This window comes from Euprymna scolopes, chromosome 7 (genome assembly GCF_053919585.1).
Source record: "Euprymna scolopes isolate OS-2025 chromosome 7, ASM5391958v1, whole genome shotgun sequence".
NCBI lineage: Eukaryota > Metazoa > Mollusca > Cephalopoda > Sepiida > Sepiolidae > Euprymna > Euprymna scolopes.
In genome coordinates, this window is record NC_136488.1 from 20,213,230 (window position 1) to 20,240,804 (window position 27,575).

General features: G+C 34.0%; 1 protein-coding gene across 1 annotated transcript in view; it reads left to right on the top strand.

Moving 5' to 3' along the window:
- Positions 1-27,575, top strand: part of LOC145279624 (general transcription factor 3C polypeptide 3-like) — a 94,713-nt gene that overhangs the window by 64,020 nt on the left and 3,118 nt on the right. The window contains exons 23-25 of the mRNA XM_080130835.1: positions 2,592-2,716; positions 19,174-19,332; positions 23,861-23,972. Of these exons, the coding sequence (XP_079986961.1) occupies positions 2,592-2,716; positions 19,174-19,332; positions 23,861-23,971 (395 nt within the window). The 3' untranslated portion in view covers position 23,972. The remainder of the gene's footprint in view (positions 1-2,591; positions 2,717-19,173; positions 19,333-23,860; positions 23,973-27,575) is intronic.

The following is a 27,575-nucleotide window of genomic DNA, read 5'->3' on the forward strand; positions in this document are numbered from 1 at the left end:
CCACTAAGCCACAAATCTATTTTGTACTCTGTCAAGGCAGGATAGGCTGTTTTTAGCAGCTCCTGCCCAGATATGGCAGCAGTATTCCATCCTTGGACGTACTTGGCTTTTATATATATCTATGATATGTCAAAAGAGATGGTCGTGTTAAAAGTGACATTAGATGATAAAGGACCACACGCAGTGCTGGACAAAGGCAAACCCCTGGGGACTGCCAATAGATATCAGTGTGAACAACCCCCCCCCTCCCAGGAAAGGGAAAGAAAGAGGTGTTGAGTGGCTAAGACGAAGGGTAAGCTCTGAGAAGAAGAAAGAAAGGGTGTTTGTAACCACTCTCTGGAGGAGAGGTGGGGAAAAGAGGTTGGAATTAGAAAAAGGAATTCTAAAGAGAGTAGAGTCGTAGTCAGCAAACTGAACAGCTGGGCTGGTCAAGCGCTTCCGATTTGGGAGCCCTTGGGGCCTGATGTTATGATGTTAACTAGCCTGTGTTAATGGAAAATCTGTGACTTTATTTGTCTGGTCTTACATCGTTCACTCACCTCAATATAGTCAGTCACCTCAATTTAGACAGTAGTTGTTATGAAGTAATAAAATTAATAGTTTGTTATTGTTATAAACCGGAGTTCTGTTTGTTTGTGGTGAGGACTCTTCATTTTGCAGCAAGCCGCAAGGACCAGCAGAGTGATTGATGTACCCGGAGACTACACGGGATAGAAGACGATTCAGTCGAGAGGCAAAAGCGCCCCACCATGAAAACACAGCGGGTGAAGACAATCAACAGGCCAACTTGTGACGGGACAATGTACGATCGAAAGAACACCTGTCATCTTGGGTGCAGTCCGACGAGGTTAGAGACACCTGGTGTAGTTGGTGCAGTATCGATCTCGTTATACTCAGAGCACCTTTCCTGCCTTGTCAGAGTTCAAAACCGGCTTCAAAATCTAGTGGATGATGTCCTTTTCTCTTTCTTGCAACCTCTTTCTCAAAGAAAAGACGTTGCGAGTTTATTTCTGTTCTATCATTATTTTCATGGCAAGTGTTTTACTGAAACTCAAAAAAAAAACATGCACTCGTCTACCTACAATCACTGTCAACAATTTCCCTTACTTTCTATCTGTGCCTAAAACTAAGCACGAGGTTTCTTTCCTAGAATTGCCTAACTGTTGAACACTATACCATGGGACTGCTTTCCAGCTGACTACAACGTTTTCTAGTCCAATGTAAACAAATTCTTAAGCCGTTCTCTTGAATAATCAAATTCTATCCAATTTCCACCACTATATTATGATTTTGTTTCACCGAGCACTGGACACTTATTAACCCTTATCTTTTAATGGGCTTCAAGTTTATAGGATAAATACCAATATTGTTATTATTTGAGCTGTTTGGAGCACATTTTCCTGCCTTAACAAGATTCAAAACCAATTTCGAAATCTAGTAGGTGAAGTCCTTTTCTTCTCCTTACAACATCTTTCCCACAGAAGAGACATTGCGAGTCTATCTCTGCTCAATTTTGTTATTGTCATGACAAATGCTGGACGGAACTTCAATCTATGGTCTCCTCTACAAAACATTCACAAACACTCGTCTAATTACATTCACTAACAACAATTTCCCTATCTGCACCTAAAACTAAACACAAATTCCATGAACAAAGTTTATTTCCTAGAATTACCTACCAGTGGAACTCTATACTTCAGGGCTGCTTTCCAACTGACTACAACATGGCCATTTTCAAGTCCAATGTAAACAAGTTATCATCTAAAAAATCAAATTCTACCCAATTTCCACCACTACTATTCACTACACTGTTGTCTGTGAACATTTTACATTCATTAACTCTTATCCTCAAGTGGCTTTCAGGCCTTGGTGAGTGGTGACTCCTTTGTAATATATTGTAAAAATGAAAAAAAACATTTTTACTCCATTTTTCTTAAAACACAAATACTCAGATAAACATTGAATTGAATTGAATTTGTTTCTCTTGACTGAGGCAATTGGTCAACGTACACCGTGTGTTCTTCTTTAATTGCATCCTGATTGTTGCCGACACCTCTTCCAAATCATTTTTTGTGTATCGTCTAGTCATGTATCTACAAACGAAATTTCAATTCTATTGCCTCAGCTGAAAATGATATAACATTACACACACATACTGAAATGACATTTACCCTTATTAGATTGAACCAGTTTCCTCTTAAGGAGGAAGTTTCATGGGAATATGAAATTCACAAGCGATTCCCAGTCACTTATACATCCTCATCAGGAGAAATGACGATGTTAGGTTTTTGAAGATTTGCCGAGAGGTGTCAACGTCCTCCTACATACAGCACTTGGTATTTCCAAATAGTCACCCATCTAGTACTGATCTGGCTCAACATTACTTAACTTTGGTGATTTAATGAGAACTGGTGTGTCAAGATGATTCTACCATGTATGCAAACAGACGTGATTCTGCCGTACATGCAAACAGACGCATACAATAATGATTGTTTCCCTTTTGCTTGCAAGGTTAGTCGCGGAAGTATGTCCACTTTTTTCTTTGAATCTGTAATTAAGAAACATTTTTCATTTAAAATTTGTCCTTTCAGGTGAATATGTAAATGTCTATCGCAAACAACCAAATGATCCGTTACTCAATATGTGTATTGGACTTGCATTCACACACATGGCGTGTCAAAAATTCTCATCAAAGAAACATGCATTATTAATACAGGTAAAATCTCTTCTTTTATCTTTTATCATAGTTTTTTTTTTTTTTTTTTTTTTTTCAAATCAGTCCAGATAAGGCATGAAGCCATTTGATGTAAGGAAATAAGAACAAACAATGGTTATTGCAAAGACAGGAGATGCCTATTGACCTTAGTTTTGAAAAGACCAAACTTAAAAGTGGAAGGAAAACAGTGAGCAGGAAGAGAATTCCACAACCTTGCAGTTCTTGGAAAGAAGCCACTGGAATAGAAAGCTGTATTACAATGAGGTATAAAAACAGCGAATTGATGGAGACCTCCAGACCAACGAGTCAAACGAGCTGGAACAAAGGAAGCAGGGAATAGATCAGACAATTCTGATGAACACATGTCATAATAGTATTTGTACAAAAGACTGAGGCTAGCAACATCACGTCTGTGAGAGAGAGGTTGCAGTAAAGAAGAAAGTGTGAAGACAATCAGGTGTCAAATTTCTGCACATTAAAAGGGACAGAGATTCACCAGCCAAAATATGACAACACAACTCTATACATGATTTGATAGTAGATTTGTAGTTAGAGAATTGCCTCAGGTATGAGAAAGTATTTAAAGTGAGAGAGAGAATCAATTTTACAAGAAGCAGAAAGAGCAATGGATTAATAAAATGAACTCCAAGATTTGATGAAAAACTAGGATGAATATGTTTTAGAGTCAATTTCTAATCAAAAGCAGAGTCATGCATAAGAATCTCAGAAAGAAAAGGGACATGCTTATGATTGAAAGACAATAATTGAGTCTTGACAAGATTAAATGAAACAAGCCATTTTTTACCCCAATCCATAACTGAATCTAGATCAACTTCTTGATCAACTGCATATTTCAACTGATCCAAGGAAGCTTGGTGAGAAACGATACCAGAATGGATAGTAATATCATCAGCATAAATGTTAATTTTCTGAATAATATTCTCTGGAAGGTCATTTATATAGAGAAGAAACTGACCTAGAATAGAGCCCTGTGGAACTGATAAGAAAATGAAGAACCATCCATAGTTACTCACAAGCTTTGATCAGAAAGAAAAAAATTGATAATGTCAAGAACTTTAGCATAAATAAACCTCAAAGTTTGTGTAGAAGACCAAAATGCCACACATTGTTGTTGCTATTTCCATGGCAGATGCTCGTCTGAGCTCCAATCCCTCGTCCCCCCTCTCCAATCTTTCACAAGAAACACCCGTCTGGCTGAAACTGCTGTCAATAATTTTCCCCATTCTTTATCTGTGCCTAAATCCAAACGTAGATTCCATGAGCAGAGCTTCTTTCTTAGAACTGCACGCCAGTGGAACTCTCTGCCGCTTGCCTGTTTCCCACCTGACTACAACTTGGACGTCTTCAAGTCCAACGTAAACAAACTCCTAACAAACCGCCCCCTTAAGTAAGACACTCTATCAAACCCACCAATACTAATGATTACTACAACACTATCTCATTGATTACTGTACACGCAATAACCCTTATCCCTGAGTGGCCTTCGGGCCTTGATAAGTGGTGACCCCCATGTAAAAAAAAAAATAAAAATAAAATACCTTTGAAACATCAAGTGCAATCGTCCTATCTTCTCCTGAATTATCCGTAAACTGACAGATCCATTCAGTTATTAGACCAGTTGTTTAACGAAAACCACAAAAGACATATGGTATGTCACTAAAGTTGTTCAGATTTTTCAGCAAATGAACAAGCTTGCTGTTGATCAACTTTTCAAAAACTTTGCTAATGACAGAGAGAAGATTAACAGGATATTAAGTTGGGTCAGACTGATCACCAGCATTTAAAAAAAAAAAAAATCTCATTTGTTTTTTTTTTTTCATCAATTGCATTAGTGAGATTCCATAAGATCACTTTCTCGGAAGGTTCTTTAAAATACAAAAGAAATATACCATCATGATGATTAGGTATTTCAGATACTGTGAATGTTCTCGAATCATGAGTGGTCAATATCAAATGTTGTATATTCTTACTAACATCATCATACACTAGTGCATCTTCATTATAAATCCAAATTTCATCAATGTTTCCTCTAGAAGTGTTGTCCACTGGAAGTGATGTAACTTTTTTACCTCTGCTTTTAAACTCTCCCCTCTTTTTAGGGCACCCCTCTTCCCCTTCTTTTATTATCTACCATAGACAATGTCTTGTACTGCTTTCCATGCAGTTTGATCTATAGAGTTCATACTAACCACACTGCATGCAGTTATATCACTTATGAACTCAAGCCAGATCTTTCTTGAACATGCCTGCGATTTCTGTGTGCAATATGAAGTTCATGCAAGAGTTAGCATACTGTATATAGCCAAACCATATGAGATACTGTATATAGCAAAACCATATGAGATACTGAGTGCATAAGTGTAGAATGTTTTTGACTTGTGATGTGGGGTATGAGATGAATGGATTCGCCAATCATTTTTATAACCAACGGCTGTGCTAAACAACCAATGAAAACGTTTAAAAATTATTATAAAAATTGTCGAATTTTGGATTCAATCAGTTCGCCGTTTACTATGTCACGGACCGCATTTAATTCTTGGCCGCCATCTTGGTTACTGATCTGAACTACGCCGCCATCTTGGTTACTGATCTGAACTACGCCGCCATCTTGGTTACTGATCTGAACTACGCCGCCATCTTGGTTACTGATCTGAACTATGCCGCCATCTTGGTTACTGATCTGAACTACGCCGCCATCTTTGTTCAACACAATGTCTCAAAACTTAACAATAAGGCATCCAAAATTCTACCGATGCTAACCATCTAATTATGATGGAAGAGATGAGTTCATCCAGTTTGCAACCGTACATCCGCCCGATCATGGTCAAGAAATAAACACGGCAAATTAAACAAAACCAGTTAAATTGTTCTGCTCGCTTGCTTTTCGGCTGATTACAATATGGTTATCTTCAAGTTCAATGCATACAAGTTTTTGTTGAGCCTTTCCATTAAATAATCAAATTATATATAATTTCCTCCACCAACGATTATTGTTGTCCTCATGACCACTGCATACTTATTAACCTTTACCCTCAACTGATAAGTGGTGGCTTCCTTGCAAAAAAAAATGTTGCAATATGATTTGCTTTTGTCAGGATTTGTGTTGCAAAATAGACAATTGTCAATGAAATCCTTAGGAATAGTTTAAAGTCAAACTTCCCCCATAATCTCCACTGCTATTGAAAACACACATAGATGTCAGTTTGAAATTTGTTTGAATGTAAGAATAAATATTAACTATATTGAGACAAAATATTGTGGACTGACAAAACTAAATTTAGTTATTTGGATATGATTCTAAAATCATAGATGGAGGAAAGATGATGGTTCACTGCAACCAAAGAACACAGTTCAAATAGTGAAATTTGAATGTGGTAGCAGAATCATGGTTTGGGGATGCTTTTCTGCACAAGTTCCTGATAATTTATCATCAATAAATGGTAAAACAAATTCCACAGTATAATAATTTCTACTTATAAAAACCACTTTGTCTCTGTGTGAGTTTGTTCACTATAGATTTCGAAACAGCTAGGCCAATGTTTTTGAAATTTTACACAAATGTACTTCATGTGTCTGGAAATGTTCTTAGATAGATTTTCTCTTTGCTGCAACCTTTTTTCCACAGAAGAAACATTGCAAGCATGCCTCCGCTTTATCATTATTTTCATGGCAAATGCTCGTCTGAGCTCCAATCTATGGTCCCACCTTGCTAAACTTTCACAAAAAATAAGCGTTTAGTTGACCATTATCAATAATTTCCTCCACTTTTTATCTGTGCCTAAACCTAAATGTAGACTCCATGAACAAAGCTTCTTTCTTAGAACTGCACACCTGTGGAACCCTCTTCCGTTTCCTTGCTTTTCAGCTGATTACAATATGATTGTCTTCAAGTCCAATGTAAACAAGTTCTTGATGAGCCGTCCCCTTAAGTAATCCAATTTACTAAATACCCACTACTAATGATTACTACGATATTGTCCCATTGACTACAGTACTCATTAATCCTTATCCTTCAAAGCCTTTGGATCTTGATAAGTTGTGACTTCTTTGTAAAAAAAAAAAAAAAAAAAAAATGCCTCTGATAAGTATTGAAAATCGATGATTGAAAAAACTCTAATTAAAGAAGAAACTGTCCAATTTTGACCAAAGTTAACATCACGAGTGTATTTGAGAAATTTTATTCCTGCAAAAGGGGCTAACTTATTAAAATCAATGGTCTGTTTCTGTTTAGAGCATAAGTAAACCATGGTACTTGACTTTTACATTTTAAACTTTGAAGCATATATATTCTAAGTATCTTATTAAAGTATGTATACAGTTTTCTTGACTGTATGAACATACAGAAAATTAAATGTAATGTAAACAAATATCTTATATTTGGATTATTTGGACTACTGTTCTCATTTTGCATGCCATTTTCACGTTTTGGTTGATGTAACTTCCAACCTTCAAGTGGATCTTGTTAGAATTGAGAATCTTTCTGCCATATTCAAGTATCCTTTTGTTCAACTTGAAAATATGCACCGAATTTCCAACAGAACTCTTTATTTTATCCACGAGGATAACATGCTTTCATTCTGTTAGCCATGACTGGATAGAACTCTTTGCGATTGTATTTTTGAGTGTTGCCTGGGGGGAGGATTAAACCTGCAACTTCCAGAAGAGTGTAACTTTGAACCTCCACAAAGACTTGGAGCATAGTGGTTAGAATACTTGAAAAATTCAGTTGTAAAAAGTGATATTCTCGTGAAGCTTGAAGGTTCAATCTTCAGTGTGGGTGACCGAAAAATACAATTGCGAATTACTTAGGACATCTTTCCAGTCATAGCTGACAGAACAAGAGTATGCTACCGCCGTGAAGTAAATAAAGGGTTCTGTTTGAAATTCTGTCCAAATTCCTGAGTTTGACAGAAATATTCCAGAGTTCAACAAGATGCACCTGAAGAAGGTTGGAGGTTATATCGACCGAAACATAGTAAAAATGACACTCAAGAGGAGAACAGTAGTTCGAAGAATCCAAAGAATGCAACTTTTTGTTTTTTCTATTTAATTATTTTGCATATGATATGATGTAGCAATACACATGACAAAATTGAAATAGCTTAAAATATCTCAATAATGGCAGAAAGAGCTGGATGAGCTAAGAAAGAATCTTTTTAATTTTTTCAAATCCAATTAAAAATAAGGAAGTTATGACTATTTTTATGCTTTGCATGTTTGGATATTTTTTCCCTCTTTAAGACGATATGCAGTTTGTGACATTTTTTATGCTACCTTTTCAGTAAAAATGTTACATCTTTGTTAAAACACAAGATTAAGCAATGAAATTTATCATATAAGTGTATTTTTGTGCAAGGAATCCGAATATGCAAATTAAAATCTCCAAAATTAATGGCTTCCAAATAATCTGCAGGAAATGCACAGAAATATGCTGCAATTCCTTAAAAATGCCATGTATCCATTAAAAGAAAAGAAGTTAGAGAACTCCAAGTTGAATTGTAATGCATTTTATGTAGAAAAAACTGAAATCGAAATCTAGAACTGTTTCCAAATTAATATATTGCAATAATTCTTTGGTATTATTGATATATTAATAGGATAGCGTGTGTGTTATTTATTTTGTGTGTCATGCTTACATTCTTACATCTGTTGTTATCGACTTCCATTTCTTGTAATAAATAATTTTACCAAGAATTCTTCATAAGTTTTGGTTTCGGTTTTGATTATAGCTGATGGTACTTCAGTAATCTATTTTTTTTATAAATAATTTTATCAAGAATTCTTCATAAGTTTTGGTTTCGATTCTAGCTGAAGGAACTCAAGTTATATATATTTTTGTTCATAAGTTTTGGTTTCAGTTTCAATTCAAACTGATGCACCTAACTCATATGGATATAGTTTTTATTTTTTAAATCATAACTTTATAATATATAAAAATCGATAGAACATTAACTCTATAATAATATATACAAAATCTGCAAGAATTAAAATATCATATTTAAATATACTTTACAACCGGGATATGCCAGGCGTCCCTGCTAGCTTAGATAAATACTTTTGCAGTTTTAACAAAAGAGCTACAATAATATCAGAGTCTCCATTTACGCTGAACATGTACAGAATGCCAACATCAATATATTACATATGAATGAGTCACCTGTGGAATTTCCACAGGTCTTGCTAGTTTTAGATTAATACCTTCCGTTACCCCCTGCCCCCATCTGATGACGTCTCCAAAAAAGTGATTCTACCTTGGTAGACAATTACGTGTGAACACCTTGAAAAACTTTAATGAAAGATAAGCAAAAATTTAGAATTTAATGTAAAATGATTCCCCATTTTGAGCCGTTCCAGCGTTTTAGGGCAGTTAACCCATTTTTTCTGTGTTAAATAAATCCTGGGCATTTTCTTTTTGTTTTGTTTTTTCTAAAAGGTGATTACGTGTGGTTTTAAGAGGGTCTTTGTGCAATTACGAGAGAGTGGGGAGGTTGCCCTCTGACTTTGGCTTAATGATAGAGCTAAGGGAAATTATGTGTGAACATCCTGAAGACTTGATAGAAACACCACAAAAACAATTTTAGAATTTAGAGTGGGGGTTGGTTTCACATAAATTTAATTGATGTAAAATAATTCACCATTTCAAGACCATTCTAGCGTTTTAGAACAGTTAACCAATTTATTTTATTTTTTTATGCTTATATGTAGCTTACAGAGGAACTTTGTTTGGTATGGAGCTTGTCACTCTGACTTAGCATTATTGTTAGGTCTAAAGAAGGTTTTAGGAGGAGGTTTGTCACTCATACCTAAGGTTAGAGGTAGGATCAGGAAGATTTTTTTTAAGAGATCACCCATTGTGAAACTTTACAAGAATTATGACAATCACACAAAAATAAATGTTATTTAAAACAAGTGACATCACTCTAACAGAAAACGTAACATTTGGAAAAGTATCAAGTATTTTTGCCCACCTATTTAAATATAAAAAAAACAAACTTTTTGCTAAAATTCAAATTTTGAATGAATTTGATTTTTGTTTTAAATTACATTTAATGTCTTTTTTCTACCGTTTTTATTTCTTAACTTCACTGATGTTTGGAAAAGTATCCCTCCTACAAATATTTAAATATCGATTTTGCATTTTTTTTTTTGATAATCAGGTAGATTAGTTTTCAGTCGATAATAATCTGCTGAGAACATTGTAAAAAGATGAAAATTTTTTTAAAATATAGAGGAGGTGTACTGTTCATATACGTGAACCAAAAAAAATCATATTTCACATTTTCGGTCGTTCATAGCAAAACACAATATTTTTAAAATTTGACCACTAATCAAATTTTTAAAATATTTATATGGTTGTTAAAAAAATAGCTCTAACCTAACATGTAACAAATTTTTGTAATCAGATTTTCAATATAAAAAAAAAATTGATCTGGAATAAAAATCAATAACAAAAAAAAAAACGTCTGTTTACAGCCATGCTATCACTGCTGCTGCTGATGATGATGTTGTTATTATTAATACTAGATCAGTTTTCACTCAAACTCAAAACGATTTTTTCCGGGTATCATGATTTTAAATTGCTAGCTACCACAAGAGAAAAAAACATACAATTATACTTTTAATGGATAAAACGGTAAAAAGATTGTTTTATTTAATAGTGGGTGTCCAAAGAAAATATTTTTTTTCAAAATTTTAAATACTCGTTATATTGAAATCTTTTTTTAACACAACAAAAAAAAACGAGTGGTCCAAAAGTATTTTGGACACTCCAAACTATTAAAAGTGAAATCTCTTCTAGTTAGTTTCAAAATTTCATGACAAAATTCTTAATACAAACGTGGTATGAACATTTACAAATCGGGGGGGGGGGGGGGGGTTTACAAAATCTTACCAAAAACATTTTTTTCTGATGTTCAGGTTTTTATCACTTTATTTGCTTAAAACTCTAAAAATATATAATGTACATTATTATTTATTTGAAAGTATATTGATTTTCGAACAAAACGGTGGTATTTTGAAGAATTAAAGTGCTTTGGTTTGTAAAATATGACTATTTTAGTAGAAGCTCCTTGAAATCTGTGATTATCCAAAGCATTTTATCATCCATGTGTATTGCTATATCATGTTATTAATTATGTTGCCTGGTGCTACCAGATCAGGCTGTCTATTGGCTTCCTGAGACAAAATGCACCTACATTGATGTTCCTTTTTGTTTTTCTATTCTCTTTTGTAAAACTTAATTGTGTTCTACAAAAACAAAAACAACAGCCCTTTTCCCTTCCCTCCCCGCCTTTATTTTCTTCCCCTACTTCCCAACCGGCCCTGTCGGTGGGTCATTAGATTACACCGACTGCCCCCCCTGCAGAGATTAAAATTTTCTCAATGGGGTCACCTGTTGACCGTGGGTGGCAACCTGTAATGCCTAAGGACGGGATCCTGGTGGTTGAGTAGATCATGTTCAAGGTCCTATTAGGACATGAGGTGCAACACACCACTTTGGCCCTTACTTGGGTTAAGACAGGTGGTTGGATAGGCCCGATCCAATCAATCGGTTGGTCATGACTAGCACTAAATCAGACAAACACAACAAGAAAATACGCTCACACTCCCCACATTAGGCAAAAACTGATTTAGTAAGCGGTGGCTGGAGGGTCAATCAACTTGTTGAAGAATGGATAAAACACGGCTGGAAAACCAACATCTTTTCTAGAAATGAGGCCATTAGAAAGGACGAAGGAAACACGGGTGCTTGAGTCCATCAGCAGGAAGAGTATACTTCTCCTGTATCCTTGTGTTGGGGCGAATGGGTTTCCCCCCCAACACTTCCCAAATAGGGCTCCCAGGCGGGTGGGGAGCAGGAGAAATGAAAAATTCAAAATATTTAAATGGCAAATAAAAAGCCTCAGAAAAGAAACCATTGTGAAGTTTCAGACAAATCTAGTTCAGATTCAGAAACAGAATCACAAAACCAAAATCTTGTTCAAAATCTACCTTTTTTTATAATCATTGAAGCAACCGAAGGAGAACCGATAACAAAAGTGTCCCCCTTCAAAATAGAGAAAATGTTCTCGAGTGTCAAACCAAAAATGGTCAAAAAACTAAATAACGGCACACTACTAGTGGAAGTAGAAAGCCAAAAGCAAATAACAGAAATCTTTAAATGGAGACTTTTTAATAACCAAAAAGTAAAAATCTATCCCCACAAAACTTTGAATACTAGTAAAGGAGTAATCAGGAGTTCAGAACTATCACTGTGCTCCTTGGAAGAAATTAAAACTAACCTAAAAAATCAAAATGTTATCGATGTAAAAAGGATCCAAGTTAAAAAATATGGTGAAACCATCGATACAGACTCTTATATTCTAACTTTTAATACCCATCAAATCCCGAGTAAGATCAAAATAGAATATGAAAAAATCAATATAGAACCATACATACGAAACTCTCTCAGATGCTACAATTGTCAAAGGTACGGACATCATTGAGACCGGTGCACACGCTCTCCAGTATGCATGAGGTGTGGAGAAAATGAAACACAGATTGCCAAAAAGAGCCAAACTGTATTAACTGCCAAAAAGGCCATAGTGCAAATTCAAAAGAATGCGACAAATGAAAGAAAAAGAAATTATTAAAATAAAATACACAAAAAATATTCCAAGAAGCTCGTAACCTAGCTGGAAATATAAAATACTCAGAAATAACAAAAAAAACAAAACCCACCGGACCAAATAACCAAACAACAAAAGCAGACCTATTAAACATTAAACCAGAAGACATTATGAAATTACTCAATGAAGTAAGGGAACTAATGGAAGAATTCAAAAAAGCTATAAAACAAATCAACAATGAAAATAAAGATTACAAAACTGAACAAAACTCCCAAACCAAAACTCAACCTAAAAGACCCACAAAACCCCAAAGTGCTACAACACCCACAGAAACAACCCCTCCAACCGGAAAAAAAAACAGACACCAAAAAGTGCTCATGAAGGAAAAGGAAACAAACCACCAACCGACAAAGAAGCTAAAACCAAAATAAACAGACCACGTTCATCTTCCAGACCAAGAGACTCAATTCAAAACAGATTTGAGGAAATGGACACGGAAGATCGAAGATCAGACATCAACGACTAACAAAAGCCAAAAACAAATACATAAAATCTAATCATAACCCAAAAAATCATCCAATGGAACTGCCGGGGCCTAAAACCCAACATAAATGACTTATTACTTCTTATAACAAACCATCAACGAGCCATCATATGTCTCCAAGAAACCTTTTTAAAAGCTGAAGATATAATAAATATAAAAAACTACAAACAATACAACCACATCCACAATACCCAACAGAGAGCCTCTGGAGGAGTATCTATACTTATTAGAAATAATATCCCACAAAGCAAAATAGATCTAAACACTAATATTCAAGCCATTGCTGCAGCAGCCACACTACACAGAACTATAAATATCTGCACTATCTACATCCCACCCCAAGATCCAATAGACGAAGCAGGGCTGAACAAAATAATAAATCAGTTACCCAAACCCTTCTTACTGTTAGGTGATTTCAATAGTCACAACAATATATGGGGATCTGCATACTCGGATAAGAAAGGGAAGAATCTTGAAAAAATTATTAACGACAATGACTTGTGTATATTAAACAATAAATCCAACACATACCTTCATCCCGTTTCAGGCACCTACTCAGCATTAGATTTATCTTTGTGTGGCCCTACTATCCTCATGGACTATAACTGGAAGGTTCTAGAAGATTCATGGGGTAGCGACGATTTTCCAGTGATTTTAACAAATCTAAAAGAAACAAAAACCCATCTCTCCCAATGGAAAATAAAAAAAGCAAATTGGGAGGAATATAAAAAAAATGCCAACAAAAACTCTCAGAGGAGGAAAACCCAAATAAATCCATAGAATACTTCTCTAAAACTATACCCAATCAATATGCAAGCCTCTTAGACCTTTTTCTCTCAACTTCCCCTGAGCTATGTTCATGTACTGTTCATTCTCCTCTAGGATCCTACGACCACTCCGTCGTATCAGTTAAGATAAAAATGAAATGTAAGAAGCCCCCAGACGTACCCCTCCACCGTACTGTATACCGATACTCTATGGCTGACTGGGATAGCTTCCATACATTCATATCTGATTTACCTCTGCACTCCATGTTTAAAAAAGAAGTGTCCTCTATAGTATCAGATCTGACCGAATGGTTAATTGTAGGCATAGACCAATTCATACCATCTAAAAAATTCCAACAAAAACCTAACAACCAGCCATGGTTCTCCCCAGAATGTGCTGCTGCTATCGCGCACAGAAATCACTTTTTCCATAGCTACCAACGTAATAGATGCACTGAGACTAAAGCTGCTTTCAGGACTGCCAGCAACCACTGTAAAAGAGTAATAAAAAATGCAAGAGAGCTATATGCCCAGTCTGTTAAATCCAAGGTAGCTGATCAGCGGCTTGGTTCCCACCAGTTTTGGCAAATAACAAATAGGATCCTGAACAGAAGTGTGCGTTCTATCCCAACCATTATCAATGGACCAGAGGTCATCTCGTCAGCGTCAGACAAGGCCAAACTATTTGCAAAGAACTTTGCAGCTAATTCTACCCTATGCGACGAAGGCCATCAACTCCCCATATTTCCTCCTATAACATAGAACAAGCTAGGTAACATACAAATATCCATGCATGAGGTTGCCAAGCTAATAAAAAACCTAGATTCCAGTAAAGCAACTGGCCCTGATGGCATCCCAATTATAGTGTTAAAAAAGCTTCAACCAGAACTTGCTCCCATACTTACGAAACTATTTAAGCGCTGCCTTAAGGAGAAGTGCTTTCCGACTCCCTGGAAGACCTCATCAGTTTGCCCTGTATTTAAGAATTCAGGTGATAAGTCATCTCCCTCTCAGTACAGACCAATAAGTCTCCTGTGTGTTATGAGTAAGTTGCTGGAATCAATATTAAATAGAGAAATAGTCAACCACCTCAGCAGGAATAACCTTCTTAGTGACACACAATATGGTTTCCGCTCTGCAAGATCTACCGCAGATGTGCTGACGGTTATATCCCACAGGATTAGTGAATCTCTTGACAAAGGCTTCCTTTCAAGGGCAATTGCTCTTGACATATCAACGGCCTTCGACAAGGTATGGCATAAGGGTCTACTTCACAAGATTTCCAGCTACAGTATAACTGGAAATGTTTTCTCAATCATTAAATCATTTCTCTCCGATAGGCTCATAAGAGTAGTGGTAGATGGACAAAAATCGGAGGCCTGCAATATAAATGCTGGAGTCCCTCAGGGGTCAATCCTGGGCCCAACTCTCTTCCTGATCTACATCAATGACCTCCCTAAACACATACTTAAATCATTCGTTGACATCTATGCTGATGACACGACCATCTACGGCAACACATCAAAGGCTGTAAATGACAAAGTTCTCTCTGATTCTCTCTCCTCTGATCTCGAGCGCGTGGTTCAGTGGGGGAAGACGTGGCTAGTTACCTTTAATGCATCCAAAACCAAACTCCTATCCTTACATCATCAACGCTCTGATCCCCAGCTGGCATCAATTGTGATGGATGGCTCTCATCTGGGTGAGGCCCCGTGTTTTGACAAGCTTCTGGGTTTGACCTTTACTCCTGATCTGAAATGGAACACGTACATCAAGTCTGTTGCCAAGGTCACTGGAAAGATGGTGGGATCCTTCTACCGCTCCAGAAGATATCTCACTACTGATGCAATTCTCTATCTATATAAAAGCCAAGTACGTCCAAGGATGGAATACTGTTTCCATATCTGGGCAGGAGCTGCCAAAAACAGCCTATCATGCCTTGACAGAGTACAAAATAGACTTTGTGGCTTAGTGGGGGATGCCCTTTTCTCTACCCTGCAACCCCTCTCCCACAGAAGAGACGTTGCGAGCCTATCCTTGTTTTATCGTTATTTTCATGGCAGGTGCTCGTCTGAACTCCAATCCCTGGTCCCCCCTCGCCAATCTTTCACGAAAAACACCCGTCTAGCTGAATCCACTGTGAAAAATTTCCCCCACTCTATATCTGTGCCTAAATCAAAATGCGGATTCCATGAACAAAGCTTCTTTCTTAGAACTGCACGCCTGTGGAACTCTGTTCCGTCTGCCTGCTTCCCTCCGGACTACAACTTGGATGTCTTCAAGTCTAATGTTAACAAATTCCTAATGAACCGCCCCCTTAAGTAAACACTTCATCAAATCTCCACACTAACGTAATGTACTTGCAATAACCCTTATCCCTGAGTGGCTTCCGGGCCTTGATAAGTGGTGATCACTGTGTAAAAAAAAAAAAAAAAAAAAAAAACTTGACTAGCCATTGCACATGAATGTATACCTAAAAGTAGGAGAACAAACAAACAACAAAGACCCTGGTTTAACAACGAATGCCAAAATGCAATTCGCCAACGTAAAGCTGCCTTACGAAAATTCAACTCCCAACCAACAAAGTACAATTTACACCTTTTTAAGCAAAAAAGAGCAGTGGCTCGTAAAGTTATTAGAGAAGCAAAAAGAACATCATGGAAAGACTATATAAATAAAATGAACTTGAATACAAACCCCAAACAAGTGTGGAACATGATAAGGAAAATTTCGGGTAAAAACTCACCCTCCCCTTTAAATCATCTCCTACAAAACAACATCAAAATAACGGAGACAAAAAATATTGCAAATCTTCTTGCTGAAACCTTTCAAAGCAATTCCTCCAGCAAAAATTACAGTCAATCCTTCCAAAAGATAAAACAAGATACAGAAAAAAAGATAAATAAATTAAATTTCAATTCAAACAACAAAGAAGAATACAACTATCCTTTTACTAAAAATGAACTCTTAAAAGCCATAAACGAAGCACATAATACAACTACTGGGGCGGATGAGATACATTATGAGTTTCTGAAACAACTTCCTTCCAAATCTATAACACATCTTTTAAACACGCTCAACAAAATATGGTTCAAGGGAAAACTACCCAATAGCTGGAAACATGCTATTGTGATCCCCATCCCTAAACCAGAGAAAGACAATTCAGATCCACAAAATTTCAGACCAATTGCATTGACAAGTTGTCTCTGCAAAACATTTGAAAGAATGATAAATAAACGACTGAATTGGTATCTGGAAACGAACGACTCAATTGCCAACCTACAAAGTGGTTTTAGAAACAAAAGAGGAACAATGGACAACATAGTCCGATTGGAGACCTTTATCAAAGAAGAACATGCAATAGCTGTCTTTTTTGATTTAGAAAAGGCATATGATACAACATGGCGACAGGGTATAATTAAAAACCTTTACAACCTTGGATTAAAGGGCAGACTACCCATACTGATAAAAGATTTTCTATCTGATAGAAGTTTTAAAGTAAGAATCGGACCCACCCTATCAGACACAAAAATACAGGAAGAAGGAGTCCCACAAGGATGCATTTTATCAGTTATGCTATTTAATATAAAAATTAATAATATCGTAAATTGTCTAAACAATGGGATAAATGGCTCCTTATATGTGGATGACCTTGTAATCTGCCATAGATCCAAAAATATTCATACTTCAGAATGCCAACTACAAATGTGCATAAACAAACTAACACAATGGATGACAGAAAATGGCTTTAAATTTTCAACAACTAAAACTAAATGTGTTCATTTCTGTAATCATAGAAAAATCCACAATGACCCTGTTCTCAATCTAAAAGGATCAAAAATTGAAATAGCTGATCAACATAAATTTTTGAGACTTGTTTTTGATAAAAAACTCTCCTTCATCTCTCACTTAAAATATTTAAAACAAAAATGTTTCAAGACTCTACAACTATTAAGGGTTATAGCAAATACTGAGTGGGGATCAAATTGCTCATCAATCTTAAAATTACATAGAACTCTGATAAGAACCAAACTAGATTATGGAAGCTTCATATATGGTTTAACCAGAAAAAGTTACCTTAAAACTCTAGATTCTATCCATCACACAGGATTAAGACTTGCCCTGGGCGCATTCAAAACCTCTCCGACAGAAAGCTTATATGCTGAAGCCTATGAACCTCCACTAAAATTGAGACGTGAAAAATTAGGCTTACAATATTATCTAAAACTAAAATCAAACCCCAAAAATTCTGCCTATCAATGCACTTTCAATCCCAACTACACACATCTATTCAAACAAAAAGAAAATGCAATTAAACCCTTTGGTCTCTTCATGGAAGAAACAATAAAACCACTTACAGATAACTCAATAGATCAAACCAGCATCCATGAGGAAAATCTCCCAGAACTCCCACCCTGGCTGTTAAATCAACCTAAAGTCATACTAGATTTGACGATATATCCTAAATCCAATACTCACCCTGCAGACTATAGAGAAAAACTAAGCAACATTCTGGATACTTACCCAAATTGGACACACATTTACACAGATGGTTCCAAAGATCAAAAAAAAGTGGGATGTGCCGCTATTTCAGAAAACACTATTCAGCAGAAAAAGTTACCAAATAACTCCTCTATCTATAGTGCAGAAATTATAGCCATAAACCTGGCTCTAGATATTATCATCAACCAAAACTCAAAAAAATTTATAATAATTGTAGACTCATTATCAGTATTAGAAGCAATAAAAAATAAAAAATTAAACAATCCCCTACTCATCAAACTGTTACAAAAGATCCATTCTATCATGCAACACAAAACTTTCTTCTTTTGTTGGATTCCCAGTCACTACGGTTTCCGTGGAAATGATAAAGCTGACATGGTGGCCAAAAATTCCTTAAAGCTACAAATAAACGACATAAAGGTCCCATATACGGATTACAAACATTCAATAAACATTTTTATCACAAAGAAATGGCAAGAAAATTGGAACAATTGCCAAAACAACAAACTCTTCCAAATTACTCCTATACTTAAAAAGAACCCTCTAGATACCAGAAAATCATGTAAAGAAGAAGTAGTCTTCTCACGTATCCGGATAGGACACACATACATAACTCACTTCCATCTACTAAAAAGTGAAGAACCCCCCCAAATGTATACCATGTCACGAACCTTACACAGTGAAACACTTTTTACTTGACTGTCATGATCTCACACAAATTCGTCAACACTACTACAAGGCTACAAGTTTAAAAGAACTCTTTGATAAAGAAAATCCTAAAACCATTCTAAATTTCTTAAAACAAGCAAATCTTTACCATAAAATATAAATACCATCAAATAACAAACTACACCAAAACATTAGCCAAATATACCCAGCGAAAATCGATTCTGAAAATATCAAAAATTTAAATCTTGTATACAGCATTAAATGACCCAAAGAAGGTTGATAAGCTGGTTAAACAAACAAACAAACATAATTATGTTGCATTTTGTTTCTCTTCTGATTTTGCAGGGTTTGTCATTCATGAATAGTTACGTGGAGCTGCGAGGAGAATGCCAGGAATCCATGTATAACATGGGTCGTGTGATGCATCAACTTGGACTCACTTATGCCGCCGTTTTCTACTACAAAAAGGCTCTTGCTCTGCCACCGGCTGTTGGTGAAAGAGAGGTCAGGGATTGAACTTTTTAACTCTTAGTTTGTAATATTATTACATGATTAATATTATTTGTATAACATTTACTGTCCAGTATTTTCACGATATTAAAAAGCAAAACAAAAATCTGTATGCTGTTCGTAACTCAAAAATGTCTTATATTCTTAAAATCCCATAAATTTATTAAGTAATTTCATTTTACTAAAGAAAATAAATTTTATGGCTAACCAAGGAGCAACTATCTCCCACCACCATTTTGAAAACAATCTCAAGCAAGAAGAGAAATAACTCAGTGTAATTCAAACTTGCAAGATTTTTGTTGTAATACCTATGAATAACTATTAATCATTTCAAATTTTATTTATAAAAATAAAACTACTTGATTAAATTATGTGATTTTTGAAATATAACATTTTTTTTTTCCATTTCAGGCAGGTACATCATACATATTTTAAAAATTTTTGTTTTTTAAAATAGGGGAAATTCTGGATAAGTACCATTGAATACCTTGTTGATTATCTAGTTATGTTGTCTTGACACGATATGTGTGTGAGAAGTTCTGCGTTACCTTATTGTCTTCCTTATAATAGAATTGTAATGCATGCATTGAGGTGAACGGATGACCACAGAAAAATGTGGAAAAATGTTATTTTATTCAATTCTACAAAATCACAAATGGGGTTTGTTGCATCATGAATTACTAGAATTATTTGTTCTCTCCTCCTCTTTGTCAGTTTTTTTTTATATTAATGTACAAGTTGAGGTGGCATCATCCACACTGGTGGACCCCAGCTGGTTAATTGCATGCATAGAAACATGCATGAAAAGTGTGGGAGCAAAAGTTTTACACAGATTGTTCTCTTTGTATAACACTTGTGATTGACACTAAGTATGTCACTAACTAAGGTACATTGGCCTTCACATGACCAATTAGTTAGTTTTCATGATGGCTGATACCCATCAAGTCTAAACTTTACATCTGGGCATCTGTATGCATTCATCATGATATACCTCATTAGCATAGACTTCCAGTTGGTCCGAGACAGCTTATTGGATATTTGCAACTAACCTCCATATAGCTAGCGGCATTAACCTAAGGCAGTTTGAACTGGCTTCCCCTGAAGGAGGAAGTATCTAGGGAATATGGAATTCACAAGCGGTTCCCAGTTGCATGTATATCTTGATTAAGGGAAGATGATAATGTTAGGTTTTTGCAGTTCTTGCAGGGAGGTGTCGAGGTCCTCCTACATACAGCTCCTGGTATTCCTAAATGGTCACTCATCTGATACTGACTAGGTTCAATGTTGCTTAACTTTGGTGATTTAATGAAAACCAGTGTGTCAATGTGATTATGCCCAGTTTTCTTGGTTTAGGACAACAAAAATAAAAAAAAAAGAAAAGAAGGAATTCATCTTTGCAAATCAACAGTTGCCAGGTTCGAGATCATCACTGTCACCAATCTTTGTCTCTCTACCTCTTCCTCGACCTAACCTGTCAACTTCTTTTATATATGTCTCCTGCGTGGTTTCACGTGACTTCAACCAGAGCACACCTTTTAAAACTATGGACGCCATCTTGATTTCTCTCTCTCTCTTTCGCCCACGTGGTAAGATTTCTGTTCATTTGATCTTTTTCCCTTTTTTTCCCTTCTGCTAACTTTAAACAACAATAGCTAACTGCCATATTGTTCCTCTATCTGTCACCTGACGACCCAGTGGATAAGAGATAGTCAGTCTGCTTAACAAAAGAGTTTCCTCACAAACACCTGCCTGTCAGGTGTCTCTTACTGAATGACTTAACTGATAATCATTTCAAAATGCTCCTCTTTCTTCTGAAACCTAATTGCTTGACCAATCAGAGCCAACATTCTACTGCTACCTCTGCGTTTTTTTCTTATTTAAAAAAATAATTGAATTACAAAATTAAATCATCATTATTCTTATATTTATTTAATATCCGTTAAACATATAGATGAAAGTTCCCCCTCCCCATGAAAAACAAAGATACTAAAAAAAAAAGACCAAAATTTTTATGGTGTACATACCCATGACAGAAAGAAAATATTGTATATCAAAATCACATAAATTGATCATAAAGATTTTTTTTTAATTTTTGTTTTTTCTTGAGGCTGAAGTTATGGACCAACAAAATATCAAGTTTTTTTTTTTTTAATTTTTGTTTTTTCTTGAGGTTGAAGTTATGGACCAACAAAATATCAAGTTTTTTTTTTTTTAATTTTTGTTTTTTCTTGAGGTTGAAGTTATGGACCAACAAAATATCAAGTTTTTTTTTTTTTTAATTTTTGTTTTTTCTTGAGGTTGAAGTTATAGACCACCAAAATATCAAGTTTTTTTTTTTTTAATTTTTGTTTTTTCTTGAGGTTGAAGTTATGGACCAACAAAATATCAAGTTTTTTTTTTTTAATTTTTGTTTTTTCTTGAGGTTGAAGTTATGGACCAACAAAATATCAAGTTTTTTTTTTTTTTAATTTTTGTTTTTTCTTGAGGTTGAAGTTATGGACCAACAAAATATCCAGTTTTTTTTTTTTAATTTTTGTTTTTTCTTGAGGTTGAAGTTATGGACCAACAAAATATCAAGTTTTTTTTTTTTTAAATTTTTGTTTTTTCTTGAGGCTGAAGTTATGGACCAACAAAATATCAAGTTTTTTTTTTAAATTTTTGTTTTTTCTTGATGTTGAAGTTATGGACCAACAAAATATCAAGTTTTTTTTTTTTTGATTTTTGTTTTTTCTTGAGGTTGAAGTTATGGACCAACAAAATATCAAGTTTTTTTTTTTAATTTTTGTTTTTTCTTGAGGCTGAAGTTATGGACCAACAAAATATCAATTTTTTTTTTTTTATTAATTTTTGTTTTTTCTTGAGGTTGAAGTTATGGACCAACAAAATATCAATTTTTTTTTTTTTTTAATTTTTGTTTTTTCTTGAGGCTGAAGTTATGGACCAACAAAATATCAAGTTTTTTTTTTTTTAATTTTTGTTTTTTCTTGAGGCTGAAGTTATGGACCAACAAAATATCCAGTTTTTTTTTTTTAATTTTTGTTTTTTCTTGAGGTTGAAGTTATGGACCAACAAAATATCAAGTTTTTTTTTTTTAATTTTTGTTTTTTCTTGAGGTTGAAGTTATGGACCAACAAAATATCAAGTTTTTTTTTTTTTAAATTTTTGTTTTTTCTTGAGGCTGAAGTTATGGACCAACAAAATATCAAGTTTTTTTTTTTTTAAATTTTTGTTTTTTCTTGAGGCTGAAGTTATGGACCAACAAAATATCAAGTTTTTTTTTTTTTAATTTTTGTTTTTTCTTGAGGCTGAAGTTATGGACCAACAAAATATCCAGTTTTTTTTTTTTAATTTTTGTTTTTTCTTGAGGTTGAAGTTATGGACCAACAAAATATCCAGTTTTTTTTTTTTAATTTTTGTTTTTTCTTGAGGTTGAAGTTATGGACCAACAAAATATCAAGTTTTTTTTTTTTTAAATTTTTGTTTTTTCTTGAGGCTGAAGTTATGGACCAACAAAATATCAATTTTTTTTTTTTTTTAATTTTTGTTTTTTCTTGAGGCTGAAGTTATGGACCAACAAAATATCAAGTTTTTTTTTTTTTAATTTTTGTTTTTTCTTGAGGCTGAAGTTATGGACCAACAAAATATCCAGTTTTTTTTTTTTAATTTTTGTTTTTTCTTGAGGTTGAAGTTATGGACCAACAAAATATCCAGTTTTTTTTTTTTAATTTTTGTTTTTTCTTGAGGTTGAAGTTATGGACCAACAAAATATCAAGTTTTTTTTTTTTTGATTTTTGTTTTTTCTTGAGGTTGAAGTTATGGACCAACAAAATATCAAGTTTTTTTTTTTAATTTTTGTTTTTTCTTGAGGCTGAAGTTATGGACCAACAAAATATCAATTTTTTTTTTTTTATTAATTTTTGTTTTTTCTTGAGGTTGAAGTTATGGACCAACAAAATATCAATTTTTTTTTTTTTTTAATTTTTGTTTTTTCTTGAGGCTGAAGTTATGGACCAACAAAATATCAAGTTTTTTTTTTTTTAATTTTTGTTTTTTCTTGAGGCTGAAGTTATGGACCAACAAAATATCAAGTTTTTTTTTTTTTAATTTTTGTTTTTTCTTGAGGTTGAAGTTATGGACCAACAAAATATCAAATTTTTTTTTTTTTAAATTTTTGTTTTTACTTGAGGTTGAAGTTATGGACCAACAAAATATCAAGTTTTTTTTTTTTTAATTTTTGTTTTTTCTTGAGGTTGAAGTTATGGACCAACAAAATATCAAATTTTTTTTTTTTTAAATTTTTGTTTTTACTTGAGGTTGAAGTTATGGACCAACAAAATATCAAGTTTTTTTTTTTTAAATTTTTGTTTTTTCTTGAGGTTGAAGTTATGGACCAACAAAATATCAAGTGAATCATTTATGAAAATCGTTTGCAATAGTGTTGGGCCACATTTGCTTTATCCTTTGTTAAGCATCCTTTAATTTTTTTTTTATTGCATTCTTTTTTATTTTTCTGGTTCTTCAGGGATTGTTTGATCTGAGTCGAGAGATTGCCCATAATCTTTCCCTTATATACCAAAACAGTGGATCGTATGATTATGCCCGGTGGATCATCCAGAAATATTGCGTCATCTGAGGTAAAAAATATCTTCTTTTTAATTACAAAAAATTTTGCTTTTTATTCCCAACACACCTGACTAGCAACAAAATCCCACCCCTTCACCTTAGAAGTCCCTAAATAATGGAAAATTTCCTACTCTGATAGCTTCTTTCCTCAGACACCTTGCTTTTGGAATTCCTGTCTTGCTCCCCCAACTATCCCAGTATGCATGAATTTAAATATAATGTAAACAAACATCTTGTGGTTAACTATTATGTTTCTGAATTTTTAAGATGAAGATAATTAATTTGTATTATTTGAACTACTATTCTCATCTTCAGTGTTATTCTCACGTTTTGGCTGATGTAACCTCTGATCTTCTCCAGGTACTTTTTATCGAATTCTGGGGAATATACTTGGAAATTCGAATAGGACCCTTTCTTTAATCAATAATATTAGCATGCTCTTGTTTCGCAAGACAAGACCAGATAGAAGTTTTAAGTCATTCACAATCGAATTCTGAGTATCGCCCACACTGAGGATTGAACCTTCAACCTCCAGAAGAGTGTCACTTAGAACTAAATTTTACATAATACTTTATCCTTTACACCACAGATCTTTGCGGATGATTGCGAATTACTTATTTCTATTCAGTCATAGATGAGGGAACAAAAACACCCTCATGGATTAAATAAAGGGCTTTGTTCAAAATTCCGTGCAGATTTCGGAGTCTGACAGAAAGATTTCCAAGTTTGACAAGAGACACCTGAAGAAGGTTGGAGGTTACATTGGTTGAAATGTCATGAAAATAACACTCAAGATGAAAGCAATTGTCTGAATAATCCAAATAATATGAACATCTTGCTGTCCGTGACCAAGTTGCCCCTTTATAAATTCTGCCTGCTATCAAAATATCTATTTATGCACCAGTGACAATGTATCTTGTATGTCATGAAAAAAGTTTTTAAAAAAAATGAGCAAACTGTCAATCTTAGTGACAAGCCAGTGTTATCTTCCAGGTCAATTAGACAATGTTCAGTATTCAACAGACATCATTTGCTTACATCCAGTTTCTTCAGATGAGTAAAAGTTATCCATTGATTTTATGCAAGTGTTATCCAACTCTTAGGAAGATGGGGGTAAGATGGGGTGGGGTGGGGTGCATCTCCAATCTAGTAATGTACCTTAGATTGTTCTACTGACTTCCACTTGTTTCTTCATCTTGTCACAACTCCAGTAGTCTTGCTGGTGGTAACTGATGTTTGACAAAACAATTTTAAAATGTGTTTAACAGAGAAGCAACTGATCATAAGATCATGTTGTTAATGATATTCATTATCTATTAAATTCAGCATGCTTATTAAGATAGAATCAACAGATTGATTTTTTTAAATATTTGGTTTTAAGCAAAAACAATATTACATGCTGAATTGTCATGTGAAAAATATTAATATATCCAAAAATTATGAAAATCCATCAAATAGAACAACTACTATTGTGTTTTTAGTAAAAAAAAAAAATAGTCTATCGCTCTAGGTTACAAATGTCTGAAGCTATTAAAGTGGCGAAAAGGTGGATAAGTATGTCCCCTGTATTCGCAAATTTTCAAGGTGTTCACATCTAGGAAAAATACAATTTCACCCAATTTTCCATAGAAATTACTTTTAATTATAAATAATTTTCTATTTAATGAATATTTGTAATTTTTTTATACATTACTATCTTCGACATGACAAGTAAGTACTTTTGTTTTTGCTTACATCCACATATTTAAAAAAAAAATCTATCTCTCAACACTATTTTAACAAACACCAAATTCAAATTACAAATTGTTTCATCCTCCTCAACATCCACCTCAGATGAAAAAAATGAAATACTACAAAAGACCAAATTTATTAAGAACTTTCACGCGTACACAGAAGTTTAAAACCACTTTGATAGATTATTTCTGAATTTTTTAAATTACTGTTCTCATCCTGGGTGTTATTAATAGCAATACACATGAAAAAATTGAAATAGCTTGAAATATTTCAATATTGGTATGCATAGAAAGAGCTTGATGAGCTAAGAAAGAATCTTTTTAAATTTTTAAAATCTAATTAAAATTAAGGAAGTTATGGCTATTTTTGTGCCTCACACGTTTGGATATTTTCCCCTCTTTAAGACCATATGCGTTTCGTCACATTTTTTACACTACTTTTTCAGTAAAAATGTCATATCTTTGTTAAAACACAAGACTAAAAAATGAAATTTACTGTATAAGTGTATTTTTGTACAAGGAATCAGAATATGCAACTGAAAATCTCCCAAAGTTTATGGTTTCCAAATAATCTGCAGTAAATGTGCATAAATATGCAGCAATTCCTTAAAAATGCCATGTATCCATAAACAGAAAAGAAGTTGGAGAACTCAAAGTTGAATTGTAATGTGCTTTATGTACAAAAAACTTAAATCTAAACATAAGACCATTTAAAAATGAATATATTGCAATATTTCTTTGGTATTATTGTAGATTAACACCTTTTGTTTAACCCCACTCAACTCCTTCTGACCACCCCTCCAAAATGTGATTCTAACTTTTTAGGAAATTATGTATAAAATGCCATGAAAAACTTTAATGAAAGATAAACAAATTATTTTAGAATTGAATGTAAAATAATTTCCTATTACAGATCATTCTAGCATTTTAGGGCAGTTAACTGTTTTTTTTTCTATGGGAAAATATGCATGCTTTTTTTTTTTTTTTTAAGATGATTATGTGTAGTTTTAAGAGGGTTTCTATGCAATGAGAATATGTGGAGGGTTGCCATTCGGACTTTGAATTAATTGTAGGGCTAAGAAAAATTATGTGTGAACATACTGAAAACTTGACAGAGACAAAGCTAACAAAAACAATATTAGAGGGGGGAGCGGTTAGTTTCACAAAAATTTAATGTAAAATAATTCACCATTTCCTGGCCATTCTAGCATTTTAGAACAGTTAACCAATTTATTTTTATGTGTATTTTCTTTAAGGAAGGATCTATTTTTTGTTTGTTTGTTTTAGATGCTTGTATGTGGCTTACAGAGGTATTTTGTTGGAGGGGGAGGGGGGCTTGCGACTCGAACTTAGTGTTATTGTTAGGGTTAAAGAGTGTTTTAGGAGGAGACTTGCCACACATAATTTGGATTAGAGGTGAAGTTAAGAGAGCTTTTTTTCAAAGAGAGCGTTCATCACTCATATTTACTGTTAGCGGTTCATAATTATTGGCTTTATATTATATATTTAGTTTTAATTTAATAAGAAACTGCGTTGCGAAATTTCAAAGAAAATTCCATAAATTTGTTGATTTCTATTTTCGAGGTTGAAGGTGTTAATTCCATAGGCCGTTTATACTACGCTGGAGCAGGTTGTAAAAATATCTTTCGCTTAATAAGTAGAAAAAAAAATTAACGAAATAAAAAGCTTCCTAATTGTAGTTTGATGTGTTTTCTAACTGCTTTTAAAATTTCAAGAATATTGATATAGATTTTGAGGGTTTGTATTACTATACACATAGATTCAAAAAAGTTGTCAAAAAAACAAATGTATAACAAATAAATGTTATCAAAAGCAAGTTACTTTTCTACCTAACTGGATAATTTTTTAGTGTTTTTATTT